At 39.7% G+C, this 16,370-nt stretch overlaps 1 protein-coding gene across 1 annotated transcript; it reads right to left on the bottom strand.

The window, feature by feature from the left end:
- Window positions 1-3,433: 3,433 nt before the first annotated feature.
- On the bottom strand, window positions 3,434-16,370 carry LOC124708395 (vacuolar protein sorting-associated protein 52 A-like). Its single transcript, XM_047240069.1, has 19 exons — window positions 16,280-16,370; window positions 15,850-15,907; window positions 15,335-15,430; window positions 14,395-14,496; window positions 12,262-12,345; window positions 11,948-12,028; window positions 9,871-10,014; window positions 9,660-9,751; window positions 9,024-9,105; window positions 7,651-7,833; window positions 7,429-7,544; window positions 7,295-7,353; window positions 6,817-6,917; window positions 6,084-6,134; window positions 5,790-5,969; window positions 4,942-5,076; window positions 4,784-4,858; window positions 4,138-4,195; window positions 3,434-4,043 (listed from the first exon to the last, which is right to left on the bottom strand). The coding sequence occupies exons 1-19, from the start codon at window positions 16,348-16,350 to the stop codon at window positions 3,742-3,744; spliced, it is 2,070 nt and encodes a 689-aa protein (XP_047096025.1). The 5' UTR covers window positions 16,351-16,370; the 3' UTR covers window positions 3,434-3,741.

Here is a 16,370-nt window from a genome sequence, read left to right on the forward strand (position 1 = left end):
GAGTGCTTTCCGCAATTGGATCACCGCCCTCTTCGCCACATCTACCTCTCGTGTCCTTCTTAATGGTGTGGCCGGCCCCCCCATCTCCCACGGTCGCGGTCTTCGACAAGGGGATCCTCTCTCTCCCTTGCTTTTCAACCTTGGCATTGACCCGTTGCAACAAGTGCTTGACCTTGCCACATCCCATGGCCTACTCCACAAAGTTAGGGGTCGGGGCCCTATCTTGCGCACTTCCCTTTACACCGACGACGCGGCAATTTTCCTTGCGGCCATAAGAGAAGACATTCAAAACCTTGCTCGTATACTCGAGGCGTTTGGTGAGGTCACCGGTCTCCGCACCAACTTCCAAAAGAGCTTCGTCGTTTCTATCCGTTGCCATGATCTTTCTTTGGACGATATTCTTGAGGGTCTACCGGTTTGTAGACAAAATTTCCCGATGAAATACCTTGGGCTCCCTCTTTCAATATGGCAATTGAAGAGCGTCGATTTCCAGCACCTCATCGATAAGATGGCCAGGAAGATTCCTACTTGGGATGGCAAATTTATCAACATGGTCGGCCGCACCGCCCTCGTGAAGTCCGTCATTGCCTCTCAAGCGATCTACCACCTTACCCCCCCTTGTTGTTCCGCCACCCATCATTGAGAAAATGAAGAAAATTGAGAGAGCCTTTCTTTGGACGGCTACCGATAAAGTCACGGGAGGGCAATGTAAAGTCAATTGGGAGACGGTGTGCCGCCCCAAAGATCTGGGGGGTCTTGGAGTGCTCAACATCGATAAATTCGCAAGAGCTCTTAGATTGTGGTGGCCTTGGTTCGAGTGGACGGACCCAACCAAGATTTGGATCGGGTTGGGAAACCCTTGTACGGAGGTGGACATGGATCTCTTCTATGCTTCCACAAAAATCGTGGTTGGAAACGGTTTGAAAACTAAGTTTTGGGACGCCCCTTGGCTTGATGGCTCGAAGCCTAAAGACATCGCCCCCCTAATCTATGCGGAGTCCAAGAACAAAAGGTGCACGGTCAACAAGGCTACAAAAAATGATGCTTGGATTGCCATGATTCACATTGAGGGAGATTTCACTATCGCCCACCTCGAGCAATTTGTGGATCTTTGGATCAAGGTGCATGACTACGTTCTTCATGAGGACATGGATGACTCTATCTCTTGGACGCTTACGGATGATGGTCAATACTCGGCGGCTTCGGCTTATAAGGCATAATTTTTTGGTGCCACCGCATCCAACTTTAGGAGATCCATTTGGAAGATTTGGGCGCCGCCCAAAGTAAAGTTTTTCGCTTGGCTTGCCCTACAAAATAGGCTTTGGACGGCGGATCGTTTGCAAAAGAGAGGTTGGCCCAACAATGCCATTTGTCCCCTTTGTTCGAGGAGTCCGGAATCCATCGACCACCTTCTTGTTCATTGTAGATTCACCCAAAGACTTTGGGGCCTCCTCAAAGCGTGGCTTGGGTTATATTTTCTTGACCTCCACGCATGGCATGCGATGTCTCTTCAAGATTGGTGGAGCCTCTTGACCGGCAGGTCTACGCCTAACCGGAGAGCGCTCGCTTCCGTTGTTCTCCTCACCTCTTGGGAAGTTTGGAACGAGCGGAATGCTCGAATTTTTCGCCACAAGCATGCACCACCATCGGTGGTTTTTGGGAACATCAAAAATGAGTTAAAACTTTGGGTTGCCGCGGGGGCCAAGCGTGTGAGTCTTTTGATGCCGCGAGAGTAGGCGTGTTGTAAAGTATCCGTTTTACTACTTTGTAAATCTTCTCCTTAATTAATAGATTGAGGCAAAGCTTTTGCCTCCGTTTAAAAAAAAAAATTCTAGTTCATCGCTAGATTCTTCACGATTCAGACGCAAAATCAGCTTGACCGGCAGGGCCACCTGCTCCTCTTCAGCCTCCATGCCCCAATCATCATCGGAGGGGTGTGGGAACGACGATGATAGGGCGAAGGAAGATGACCCCGCCTCCCAAGTACAGCTCCCCTCCCAGCAGCCTACTGTGGCAGCTGGTGGTTTGATATACATATTCCAGCAGCACCGCTAAACAAAAACATGCACAGTCCAAACTGCAAAGGAAAAAAAAGATAGGTACTCCACCTCCGCGACATGGCTAAAATATGAAAGGTAGTAGTATAAGCTAGGCACCAAAAGGGACATCGACGATGGCCTATCGGCTTATCGCCAACAACCGCCACCGTCTTCTACTGGTTCCTACTATCTGATACTCTCACTCGCCCAGATTTTTCGTGTGTTTTGATTCTGTTCTTCCGAGACATGATCGATCAGAGGGGAAACAAAACCAGGATGGTCATGGATGCCGACGGGTACCTGGAACGGCGAGGAAATGATCATGCATGCTCCAGCCAAGTGGAGGGCCGTTTGTTGCAAAGTTGCGATGCACCGGACCGGCATCCATCTCGCTCTCTGAAAGGTGTGACAGATATCTCAAAGAAACAAAAGCAGAATAGTTGAAGTGATGTATGCATCTCTCTCTCTCTCTCTCTCTCTCTCTCTCTCTCTCTCTCTCTCTCTCTCTCTCTCTTAAAACGCACGAGATCTTGCAGATTACAGAGGAGCAACGCAGACTACAGAGGGAAGCCATGGAAAGCAGTTCGAACCGTATTCTCTTTCATGTGGATTTTTCAGACAGCTAGGTTGAAACGCAGTGCACGCCGGGGTCGAAATGACACAGCCTGGAGCTGTCTATCCTTCACCGTCTAGTCCACTGTGCTCCTCCTAATTCTGCATGGATGATCGTACTATCGCCGCTTTACCGATATTATCTGATATCACCATACGTTCAGGAAGAAAACTCCTGTCCAGCTTTTGATCAAAAGAGATCTTGGGAGGATTGCAAGGGATAGATAAATGGATAACATCAGCTGTACGATAAGGATGGGGACTTCTGCTATATCCCTTTATAAGGTGGATTTCCTTTTTCCTCTTCACTGGGGCTAGGGGTGGCCGGTGGGCAAAAACAGTTTGACGGTTTAGCTGGTTTGAACTTACTGCTAACTTGTACTTCCCTTCACCAATCAACAATGATGAGTGAACCGAAATGATAAGCCCAAGAGAGGGTGTCCAAAAAATATCATGTCTCTACGATAGCTGGAGCCTGGAGGATTTGATGGACCCCGTACTATGGTAGTTCTATCATACAACCAAGCTTCAGGCAGTGCGAAGTATAAATCGGAACACTGTATATAAGCTGGATTTTCGTTTACATTTTCCCATGACCGAATCATATATAAAAGGAATAATCATAATTAAAGCTGGACAACCAATAAGGCTATTCATGAATTGGGATTTTGGTAATAAAAGGGATTCTTACCGGTCACTTTAACCTAACATGTACTACATCAACGCTTTCTCTTAAACTGGCACAGTTACTGCAGCAGTAGTTCAAATAATATTTCCTGGAATAATCTGTGACTATGTCAGCATTGAAGAGTGTCTTCAGCAACAATACATCCAAGAAAATAAGCAGTATAAGAATAATGTACAGAATATCCAAAATTGTAATTTTGTCTAGTTTTGTAATCCAGCGACATTATTTGGTCAGGAGGGATTAAATATATAAACGCTAAAGCATTTTTCAGCTTTTTTACTATTTCTTTGACAGAAGCACAAGTTTCTCCCCAGCATGGATCTCAAGAGTTTATTCCAACATTTGAGCCTTTATTGGATATACGCAGTAGATATGCGTCCAGCTAGCATACCACTCGAGTAACTAGAGTGGTCTTGAATATTTCCTGATTTCGTATGAAATCGTGGTGATAGAAACCAGATTCCTGTTCAAAGAAGATCCACCTGGGATCATCTTAACACATTCTGAGAGTCTGTTGTAGTCATTAAGCAACTGAGCCATCGCTGCTTTTAGAATCGCCATACCAGACAAAAGATTACTGCAACAAGTTACAACTTCATTGTGCATGAGCTCTAGAGCAGTTTTCCACTTCACAGCAAAGTTCTTCACAACTGGCTCCACATCAGCAATTTTTGGGGGCTCCGTGTAAGAAATCAGGTCTTCAGCTAAAAAAACAAATGGAGTCATTTTCTGCAGATTCCTGTGAGTAACAACCAACAACAAGAACATACAATGGTATTATAGTTTGGTTTAACTTACAAATGTGGCTCTTCACAAATTTAATTAAATCACCAAAATATTCCATAAGCAATTCATCCTGTACACCACCAAAGATCGCAAAAACATCATAAGCTCTCCATGAAGAAAATTATTTAGATTAATTCAGAAAAAATAACATTATAAACCAGCTAATTTTAGCTTGATAAAGGAATTAATAGCATGCATACTGCATCCATGTACCATACGCTAAGCTGTCGACAAATTTAAACAGAATGATTAACAAAATTTAAGGAATTTAACATCTGATGTGCATCCTTTTGTAGTAACACCCAGAAATTAACTAACATACCGTAACTTCCAGTTGTCAACAATATACATCAAAAGCAAAACAAAAACAAAAAAAGATGAAGATGCTGGTATTATTTCTATGCCACATCTGTCATCTGTGCCTAACTTTTGATGATACTATTAATAGAATATTATTAAAAAAATATCATAAAGGAAAAAAATCAGCCGTCGAGTAATTGAAACTGAAACAGGTGATTAACTTCCAGATTCCACCAAATTCCAGTGGAGTTCCACAGAATCATGTCTAAACCAGAACACACCGAAAGTCAAGAAACAATCTAATAGTTAAGCTTAAACCGCAGTTGCTCATACATGATGGGTGATAGGACAGTTTTACCACAAATGACACCAGGCTACTTTCCAGCTTCTCTTCAAAATATATTTGCAATTTTTTTGCATCATCACCGGCTTCCTGTAATAAACAGGTGCAGTAAACCCCAAAAGGTTAAAGGGGCACAAGAAGAATAGTTGTACGTATCAAGGCAAGAAACTAACCTTCAGGATAGAGATGGACATGTCATAATTATTCAAGAGAAACAGGTGTCGCAGTTTCGGAGTTGCAAACTTTCCGGAAAATCTAAGGAGTAAGTCATCAACAGCTAACCGCAACCTTTCCAAGCTCATATCAAGCTACATAAATCATATTAAATAACGTATAAAAAATAATGAAGAAAACACAGGATATTTAGCTGAACCAGGGAAGCTATTGGAAAAACAGATACTGGTGCGATGATACTGCTAAAGCTGGAACAGAAATCCTGCTTGCCCTTAAAGATATATATATATTCTATGATAAAAGTTGATTTTACTAGAAAACAATATATGCACTTGAATTCCTGTTCTTGGATACAGTTTCCATTACTATTTAACATTTCACTTCTTTGAATCCTTGTATTTTTTTCTGTAGTGCAAACTCACTGTCGCTAGTTTCACAGCTATGCTATATGGATATGCTCATGTGTATCTGTTTTGTGCCTAACATCGTGTGCACCAAAGATCCATCAGTAGTTCATAAAATATATTTCTTGGATGATACTACTGAGTTAATCCAAATTTTAATAGAACAAGCCACAATTGCATGAGACGCTTAAATGAACATGAACAATTAAATAAGTGCAAGCAGGTGATCAAGGTCATTGAGTAGAAACATGCTATGAAGAATAAATATAGAACAAAAAGATACGCATGTTGGTGAGTACTCGAGAAAAAAAAATACTGGTTAGCGATAGGACTTCAGAACATTTGACTGCTTAGACACAGCAGATTTGCATTCAAAAAAGAAAGAAGCAAATGCTAGCAGAATCCAATGCTAAAGGGTTAGTTACTCATGTAACTAAACTAACCTGACCATCTCCGCATTCAGCATTAAGCTGAACAAGGGATGCTGTGAACTCCACATAGCACCTTACAATGTGGTGTGGATGAGTCCCATCCACCCATAATATTTTCAGGTCGCATTGATACAAGCTGTGAATATACATATCAAACACTGTCTTGAAACGTGGCCAGAGATAGATGACAACCTAAAGAGAAGAGGACAGGGGTGTAATTTATTTAATACATAAACAAAAGAGAATACTATAGTTAAGAACATAATTAGCAGCGCATTTAGCATAAACTGATGCCTCAACACAAACCTTATCCAAATATGTATCAAGACAAGGAAGCCGCCTGTTGGACATAACCAACTGAAATAAATTTAAAAAAAAAGGAAAACAACTCATGTTATCTTATTTTGCAAACATTTGACAGAGTAAGATTAACAGGCAAAATCTATTGCATAGAAAAGAGCCAGCCTGCAGCAGAAGCACCACTGATATGGTTTTTTTAAGCAATGGACGTTGAAGCATCTAAAGTTTGTGCCACTATAGCTAGGGGTTTTTTCTTGTCACTGTTTCTTACTTGACAAATGACTACTTTCACTTTGGAGAGTATAAATCTACATTAAATTCTGAAGGGTAGCATGATGTTAAATGTCTCATCTTTGACAAAAATGTATTCTGTCATCTATCCCTTCTCTTTATTAAAATGAAGATCAAGATGATGTGTTGGTTACTTGGTTACATTTCACCAATTTTTTACTGTTCTCGACCAATACATGGTCACTTGTTGAAGGTTACTATGATAAAAGTGTGTTCTTCAAACTTCGCTTTAACAGTTGCCAATCTTCTATGGTACTTGCTAAAGTAAAAAATAGCTTTTCGTAAAAATTTCAAACATAGACTAGTATCCCTTCCTCTCTACAAGTGATGGTTAATTTATTTATTATCAATTTACGCATTCCTTATCTCTATTGTAGAAAAGAAGAGACCGACAACATTAGTTCAGTTTTGTGCCCCGGTGAAGGGAAAATAGCAAATGCCTTCCTACCTGGTGTTTCTTGGTTATGCAGATCATGAGCATGAGGCATACTGCATCATGAAAATTTTGAAGAGTGACCTTCAAATGTTCATTAATTACTGTAAAAGGTCCTGAAAATTACAAGGATAAAAGAGGCTGTGACTTGTCACCTTCAGATGCTCATAAATGGAAACAAGTAGAATCTTTGTAACTTTCCACACTATAATGAACATTATTTTGGGTCCACGAATTTGTACCATATTTCTCAATTTTTGGGGTTTTGCATACCATACCTTTTGCAGTTAATCTGTATATGGAACTACAAAATGAGGACCAGATATAGTTTAAAGTAGTCACTGAAGGAGATAATATGAAATATGTAGCCAGTTTAATCTTCTTCATGCTTGCCTATGTGGGGAATAAACACTATACCCTGCGCTCTGAACCAGCCGCATGGTGCAAAAAGAAAAACCTAATGTAAATAAGTAAAGAAAATAAAAGAATGCACCTTCAAAAACTCTATAAAACAATGATTCTTCGCCAAAGAACGCTTCGATAAAAAGATACCTGAAAAGTATGTTTAACAGGAAACTATTAGCAACGTTACCGTACTTCAGATTGAATAAATAGATACTCACTTACTCAGAGCTAGCAGTGTCCATCAGAAGCTTTTGTAGACTCCTAAAAATAACTTCATATGGGTATTTTAGAGAGTTGGCTTCAGATATACGAGGTACCAAACCAGGCTGATCAATCTCCTGCAAAGTGAGGTAACAATGTTTCCATGAAACTGATGCAAATACAACTAATGTGAAATTTCGAGTAATATAATATTCAACTAGCTTACAACCATTATTGATGTACCTTCAAAATGTTTGACCGTTCACCTAAGGAAAACATAAAGCGGTGATTTCTCAACTGCTCTCTCCCCTTTGTTATAAGGTCAACGATATTGGTGTCATATCCAATCACATCACTGGATACACCAATATCTAGCTTCAACTTCTCCAATGCTTCTACGTACACACGGAAATCTGCACTCAGCACCTATTTCAGAAAAAGGACAATAGCGATAAGGAGGTGGCGTTTTGGCTCATAGGAGCAAATGCTCCCATTATACAAAATAATTAAACAACAATTTTAATAATGTCAAAAAATTCCGACATAAATTTTTTGGTGTACATCGTGACATTCTTTGTTAGTGCACAAGTTTTCATGGAGAAACAATATTTTATGTGGCGTGTACAAAAAAGACAAAAAAATGTCCTGTACGTAGTCGTGTTATAGCATCAAAATTTGTCTTTTTTACAGGAGCCACAAATTTTTTTAGTTTCTTTTGAAAGCTTGTGCACGAACATAAAATGTGTAGATGTACATGAAAAATTTTACTTTAGAATTTTTTGACACTTCGAAATGTAGATTCACATAGTGGGAGCAAATGCTCCTATGAGCCAAAGTGAATATCCCTTATGATATATTCATTTATCATGTTATGAAATCATGATCGTGCCTTTGCAAGTGGAGAATGAATATTAAATGGTGATCTATAATTTGAGAAACCAAGGATCCTGTTATGTCAAATGGGTAAATTGGGATAGTCGCATACAGTACTGACTGTTCACCAACTTGTGACCATAATCAACAAGATAAGAGACCATGCAAGCAGACATATCATCTCACTATGTGAGTCAGGTGGCTATGCAAAAAGGAACAATGTATCAACAACACATCACAGCAGATGACCTCGTATTAGTAGGATAGGTGATGATGTGATTCAAGTGTCCGAAATAAGATGTTCGATTGACAATAGCAAAAGACTTAAGGGGCAGACCGGGGACAAGCAAAGGATTAGAGGTATAGATCAAGCTTTGTGGCCCCATGCCAGATGAAAGGAAGAAAACTTCCATCTGAATGTAGATATTTTACTGGAGGAAAATCTATTCATCAAAAAGACCCAGAAAATCAAGAGAAAACGAAGCCCTTGGCCTACCGCCATCTATTTTCACCAGGATTTCAACCACCAAGAATGTCACATTTCATTACCAGCCAAATGTCATGCGCTCAACATGTTGGTTGATCTCCAATACTACCGGTACCTAGTAGGGCAGGCATCACACTAGAGATACGTTTTGAGACTTTTGACTTTTCATGCAGTATCATGTTCTCATGGACAGGCATGAAAATAGTTTTATTCTTTACTCAAACAAAGAAGTGAAAATAATGTCACACGGCTTTACCTTGTTCATTTTATCAACATACGCTGCACAGACATCATTGTACGTCTCCAACCCATGCTCTTTAAGAAAGAAAACGAGATACCTGTAAAACCATCAGCTACTGTAGCAAATAAACGGAAAATGTTTACCATGTCTTGCGGATGCAACAGCAACAGTGACATGACTAGTTCAAATAAAGCAAATGATGGCATCATGCTGTCTTGTTTTATTCATTAGGGCAACCATGGGACTAAAGGGAATGACATTAACTGGCAATATACACCAGAGAAAACAACATTAGAAATAAGCTGGCCTTCAACTTTACGATACTCGTCTTAGCAAGTGATGCTTGTTCTGTGTTTCTCCACGCTTTTGACTATTCCAATCTCAGATGGTTTCCTTAAATATCACGTTAATCAGAATATGGAACGTTACAAAGCAGGAACCAACATTTAAGAGGGACAATGCATACAAATTTCAGACCGGTATAGTTGAATGTAAGGGGTGGCATGAGTAAATACAAGAGCGAGAAAAGTATGGTTAAGATTCTTATATATCCAGGAGCATGAGATCTAATACCAGAAAGATAACTATTGTCTTGAAAGGAAAGCATAGCTAGTTATTCTATATGAAAGTTTGATTTCCCACAACATATACCTATACTTCTGAAGCAGATTTTGTTGCAGTATTTGGATATTAGTTCCAGGCTTTCGCATGGAAGAGAATATCTCAGTGATATGGTTGGACACCTGACAAAGTAAAACCGAGGGGGATATAAACGGGAAGCATCACTTCAGAAATAAATATTTTTCAGCTAACTTGAGTACAAGCTCATAAAGCAATCTATATGAGTGCATTCTGATGTAACCTTTGATAGTGCCTTTCTCCGAAGCCTTTCCAGTTCTTGCTTAATATCTTTCAGAGCTTTTGATGCATTAATCATCGGATCAACTTGAGCAAATCTCAACTTTTTGCTCAATATGTTTAGACTCCTAATATATTCATCATTTACCTGCCAAAATGAAACTGGAATAGCAAGTCATTGAACTATATTATATTTATGCATCCTTGTAACTAGCATAGTGATAAGGAAAACGGAAGAATAATGATCACGTATTGGGCAGCTTGCTAGTTCCAATATGCTACTAGATCCATGATGTTTTCTTTAAAAGGAAAAAAGACCTAAAGTTTTGTGCTGGTTTCTTCAGGAAAAGGACCAACCCCACATTTATAGAAAGCTTAAACATCTCAAAGCAGTTCAACATGCAGTTAATACAGACAGAAAACATAGTAGGCTCAGAAGATTCGGAAATTCAATTCGGCTCCTGGGTGCGTATGCTCCCTCTACCAACAAAACATATTTCGAAGTGTGGAAAATTTTTTACAAAAAATTCTACATGTACATCTCCATAATATATGTGTATGCGTCAAGTTTCACGAAAAAATAATATTTTTTGTGGCCTATGTAAAAAAGAGAAAACTTATCCTGTGAAAAGCATTGTTTTCAGCACTAAATTTTGTCTTTTTTACACACTCACATGATAAGTTCATTTTTTATGAAACAACTTTGTGAGCGCGTAGCACGTGAAGATGTACGCGCGAATTTTTTGTTTCAATTTTTTTGAAATTTAAAATATGTGTAAGATGCATTTCAAAATATAGGGAGCATATGCTCCCATGTTCCAAAACACCACTCCCCAGAAGATTGTGGTTGCTGATTTTAAAAAAAATGCTATATAAGAATAGGCAAGAAAGCAGGGGGAAAATGGTAAGCCAAATGCTAAAATAAGAATAATCTGCTTAGGCAAACGGGATTATCATAATCGACAGTCATGCCAATCCCGTTTACCCAACCAGATTTTGCGTATTTATCATTTGGCTAACCAACTTTTTCCTTCTTACATGCCTATTTTTTCTGGACAACAGTTATGAAAAGTCACCAGCTAAAAAGCAACAGGCAAAACAGGCACGAGAACTTCTCCTGGCTCCTTCAGAAGGATACCAGAGTTTAACTTTAGTGAAAGCATGTTCATATTTAAAGGCAGCTTCAGGATCATCTGTTTCTCCAGGAAGGGAGCCAACGAGCCATGTTGTACATATAGGAGTACTGGACAAGGATAGCAGGATCGGCATATTGGATTGGTTGTATTGGAGTTATGGAGCCAAGTCAGACATGCAGGAATAGGAATATACAGGATTTGGGTAGAGTCCAGAAATACCAGAATATAATGTATCTCTGGGTAGGGAAAGATATATTAGGGAGCCCAACTGGATTAGGAAATAGTTCATTACTGTATAGGAAAGTCAAAGCCTAAGCTTCCAGAATATAAGGATGTTATAGATTTTTTTACGCGAGCAATAAGAAACTGCTCTCTCTGTTTGCTATTGATCGATCCTCTACATCTTTCATCCTAACATATGCCTTACGTAACCACCAACCATGCTGTCTAGCCATCCTCAGTGAGGTAAGAAAGAATATATATCTCTGGGTCCAGAACTATCTGCACAGGTTGGCTTTTATTAAAACAGGAAAAAATAGATGAGCAAAACCAGCAAAAAGATCAAATTTTTTAATTTGGTAGAAATAGAGAAATAGATAAGATATACTGGATCATCCTAACCATTGAAGAGGATAGTGGTAGGGTGGTACTGAACTCGTTAAGATGTCACTATTTTACTGCACTTCACCCTTATTGTGTCTAACTAAAACAAGAAATCACTATTACAGAGCGCATGAACATACAGTGTAATGGTACAGGAACTTTTTATCACATGCACAGATGCAAATATACTATTATCTGAATGTGCTGATGTGCATGAAGACTAAACTATTAGTCACAGCTACCTGAAAACTGTCAACACTTGCAGTTTGCAACAACAAAAAACTAAAAACTATCATACTGTAGAACCCCAGAATCAAATTGCAGTTATTATTAGGTGTTTACCTCTCCATCAATGATAACATTCACCAAACCAGGAGGAGCAACAATTTCTTCGACAAATGCTGCAAGCTTTGTCTCGACCAACTGTACAGTACAAGTTCTCATGTGAGCACATTTGTATTTAGTGAACCATATGTGCGCATAAACTATATTACTACTTCGCATTAAACCTTTACTATTTGATCATCATAAAGACAAATTATACTTCTGACTAACTCTTGTTACTCATAAAAGCTAACTTGTTGAAATGCAGAAAAAACTTACGCACAAAAGAATACAGCATTTTATTAGTAACAGCCTAATAGGATTATGGTTACCTTACGGTTGTTCAGTCTAACACCCAGGTCCAAGGATTTCTCCTGGAGACTTCTAATTTCCGAGCTTATAGAACCAATGTGGACCTGTCATGCCACAACACGAAATTTAAGTGACATGATTACAATCATAAGCTAATTGGATTGAGAAGATAGGAGATACTAGTAATGAACCTCTATTTGCAAATTGTATCACAAAACTACAGATTTTAGTGTGCAAGCAGTCCCCCACCTGCTCTGGCCACCCGAGACTCTCCCACACTCTCGGGTTTCGTTGATGAAAGGGATTCTCCCCCTCCAGTCGCCTGTGGTGGGGACAAGGATAGCAACTCTGGCAGTGCCTACCCTCCCTCTCTCCTACATTGTAATGGATGTCGAATTGGTAGCAGTGCTGAGAGGTGCAACAGACTCAGCTTGCCTAGCACTGCGCCACTGCCCCACTAGTCGCACAGGCCGCATCCATAGCAAGCGCCTCTCTCTTTCTCACTCTTTCGATCAAACTTCAGTGCTCTTTGTGAGCTGACGACAGCATCCAATCAATTGGCTGGTAACATGGAATCGTCAACCCATTTGTCTTCGAGCCAAAGCCAGGTTAGCAAGATTCCCCATGTACAGCCTTCTTCCGATAGTAATCGCTCGTTCCAAGTTCAGTGACCTCTTCCAACTCCGGAGGCAATATAGAGTGGAAACTAGATGGCCAAGGGTGCATGGCGGTAGGTGTCATAGAATGGGCAAAGGACCATGAGTTAGCTAACTTCTCAGACGGCCACCAAACATGGGTAGTCTTCTTCCATCTGCTGCACTATAAATGGGACTGACAGCCTCTCATGAGTGTTATTACAATGGGCAATCCTACGCCTAATACTGTGTTAGTGACTTCTAGATCCACTCCCTCCCCATTGGATCTCCCCATTATCTATCAGGGGACTTCTTTGGTTCAAAGGAATTTTGTAGGATACTAATCCATAAGAATTTTCTTATATAGGCCACTTGGTTCAAACGAATGAATCCTCTAAAGTTCCTATGGATTGCTTTCTGACACGACAATTTCATAGGTTTCTAGCAAGAGGTTAGACCTCTTGGAAATTTCCATATGTGTCTACTACAACTATGACATTTTATGTACTCAATCTCTAGAAATTTTCTGCGGTTTCCCCGTGGTGCAACCAAACAGCTTTTATTACTGATTCCTGCGTTTTAGATTCATATAGGGTTCCACATGTCATGGCATTCCAATCCTGCATATTCCTGTGTTTTTTGAATCTTGCAAACCACAGAGGCCCTCAATGTTTTCCCTTTTTCGAGAAGAGCGCAAAAGCTTTGCGTCTCATTATATTGAAAAGGTGGAAGTTTAAGCCTCAGGGGCAGAGTACAACACACACCCATAGACTACAATCAATGGACATCCCAATGTTCTCCCTTCCTTCCCATTTCTGCAAGCATTGACTGAGCGACCAGACCGCAGAAGGCTTGGCACCAAGCCATGCAGCATGGCAAGGCCATGGACCAGCAATCTATTGGGCATGGTGGTAGGACGACAACGAAAACATTTGATGAGCATGAATCAGCATAGTGAGCCTATGCAATTTATAAACAACCAGAGTGTATCCACCATGCGACCGCATAGGTACGAAGCATCAATCATGGGCGAGAAAAGAGTAAGGGGCTGCATACTATAGATTTTGTTCTATTTCTCGTATTTTCTTGATTTGTACCCCAGCCCACACATGCTCACACACTCCTGGCACTGGAAGTACTGATTTGCAGTGCTTGTCTGCCCTACCTATTTTCGAAGCAACATAAAGTTCAGGTGGGCAATGGGATGCTTTAAAGCATAATGGTTCCTGTTTATGATGAAGTAAATTCTGACAATCTATCAGTTTAAGAAACGAGAATTTAAAAGTTAAGAAGTTGCACCATGCCTGCAACATCCACACACTTTACACATCAATGTGTATGAGATCCCAATTTCCCTTAGAATATCAAGTCTATACATATTTTCTCTCAGAAAAAAAGCTAATCTACTGCATGTTTATCTTGCCCGGAGGCTACCAGGAGCAATCATTTCATCAACATGAAAACAGAAAAAAAAAAATAGGGACCCTACATGTACTAAACAAGTAATCAAAAATATACCTGAAATCCGCTAAGAAGTGATCCTACTTGAGATAAGATAATGTCACAGTCGTGAATCTGATCACGCAATAGAAATAGGCTGTCATTGTCTTCGATATAGTCCTGTAGATATAAGAAATATCCTCTTAAAGTCTTGAATGTTTCATGCAATACTTTTACATTCGTGCCTAAGAGTTCAGAAATGTAAGAGACATTTCCTTGATTATCACAGTACAGATATATCAACATCAACGTGCCTAACTATGCAAGAGACCTTTCCTTGATTATTTCATACGTTACAAGAACCGCACAAAGTTAGCAAAATATAAGTCATAACACAAGGTCCAGACTCCAGGTTAGTATCAAAATCAAATGCCTTCTAGAAAATGGTATTATGTCATTTCTAAGCACTAGCATTAATACAAGTAGTATGTCACTTCCAATCTGTGACTTATGCATGTCCATGCTTATCTGGAGAGTCTTGAATCGAGTTGTTGAGCAACATAACAATCATTCAAAAGGGAAAGGCATGATATCTAAGATGGACTTTTTAAACAGGTGAGATAGCATTGACAATATTTTATAATTCATAGTAATATCTGGGTAGATGAGCCTAGGCAGATAAAATATACACATTGCTTGGACCTTGCAGAACAATAAGGACATTCAAAACATAAGTTTAGTCATGCTTGGCTAAAATAAAAGGTGAGTAGGGTTCATTGTTAGGAATAGTATTTTTCCTGACTCCTGGTTTTCGCTGGCATAACCAATGAATCATTCAATTCTTTTTCCTTTCCGTGGAATATAGCTTCAGCAAAAAAAAAAGTAGAATCTTCTTATTCCAAAAACAAAGTCAGCATAACCATATCCATCACTTAGAAGCACAAATGTGCGGCAACTCTGTTTGTAGTTTCATCAGCGCACTGATGATGACACAACTAAAGCTTGCAGAAACACCTACCTGAATTAGATCCTGTTCGATATCGCCTAGGTTGCCTTCCACCATGGTTGCCATATCTCGCTGTTTTTCACCGTTGGCTAGAATACTTATCAGCACCTGCAGATCAACACAGAGATGCATATGACCTTGATATGATCGCGTATGAGGAAAGGAATATCGTGCTTCAAACAACCTGAGCGGTGTATGTTGTGTGAAGCTAATTAATGGTGCATAGCGTAGATCCCATTTGCTTCAGGAATTTTTAATTATGTTTTGAAAAAAAGAATGGAAAAAGTCTTTCATAATGGTCCAGGAATCAGATAACTGAGACTTAGTAGTCCAAAATATAGAGTCCTTGTCAAAACCAAGGGTAGGAAATAAATACGATGTAATCATTGCTTCATCAAGTCAAATGCCAACTATACACTCTCTTTAAAAAGTAAGTTGTTAACAGCTCATTCCAATGGTAAGAACATTTCATTCGGATCATTGTTATTTAGAAATGGAGAATTAGAATAAATGGGCTTTAGACTCACATCGTAGTTCTTATGCTCCTCAAGTTCTTGCTCCAGCCCATCCAATGATATATCCTCACTGTTACAATATTCCAGCAAATAACCAACAATTAGGAATCCATGATTGCAGAAAGTAATCTTCTCTAGCACAAACGGACAATGTAACACTTTCACTGCAGCTAATATGTTTTAACTAAGATAACGGGACATGCATGCACTGTAAGCCATAGGCGGATACAGTGTGGGGGGCACATAATCCATATACATATTGCTGTCTGCAAATATAACCTAATGGAATTGCTCCACAATGCCTAAAGCCTTTTGCACTTCTGCGTTTACAGTCATCGCACAAAGTACTCGCAGAATTCACCGGTACGTGATTAAAAAAAAAAACTAGAGTTGCAGTGATACACAGTAAATATTTCATCAGTGATACTAGGATTTGCAGTACCTTAAGGCGTCTTCATCGAAGAAAAACCCACCAAACAATTCTTCAAATCGCTGTTCCTGGAAACCCGCCATCCAGCTGTTTTCAGTCCCTG

Source organism: Lolium rigidum, chromosome 4 (assembly GCF_022539505.1).
Source record: "Lolium rigidum isolate FL_2022 chromosome 4, APGP_CSIRO_Lrig_0.1, whole genome shotgun sequence".
Taxonomy (NCBI): domain Eukaryota; kingdom Viridiplantae; phylum Streptophyta; class Magnoliopsida; order Poales; family Poaceae; genus Lolium; species Lolium rigidum.

What these genes read in the sequence shown, in the direction of transcription:
- LOC124708395 (XM_047240069.1), bottom strand. Translation starts at nt 16,350, where the DNA reads ATGGCGGGTTTCCAGGAACAGCGATTTGAAGAATTGTTTGGTGGGTTT. An exon ending in TCGAACAGGATCTAATTCAG is followed by an intron (nt 14,497 to 15,334) that starts GTAGGTGTTTCT and finishes TTATATCTACAG; the next exon opens with GACTATATCGAAGACAATGA. An exon ending in CTGAATGCGGAGATGGTCAG is followed by an intron (nt 5,077 to 5,789) that starts GTTAGTTTAGTT and finishes TGATTTATGTAG; the next exon opens with CTTGATATGAGCTTGGAAAG.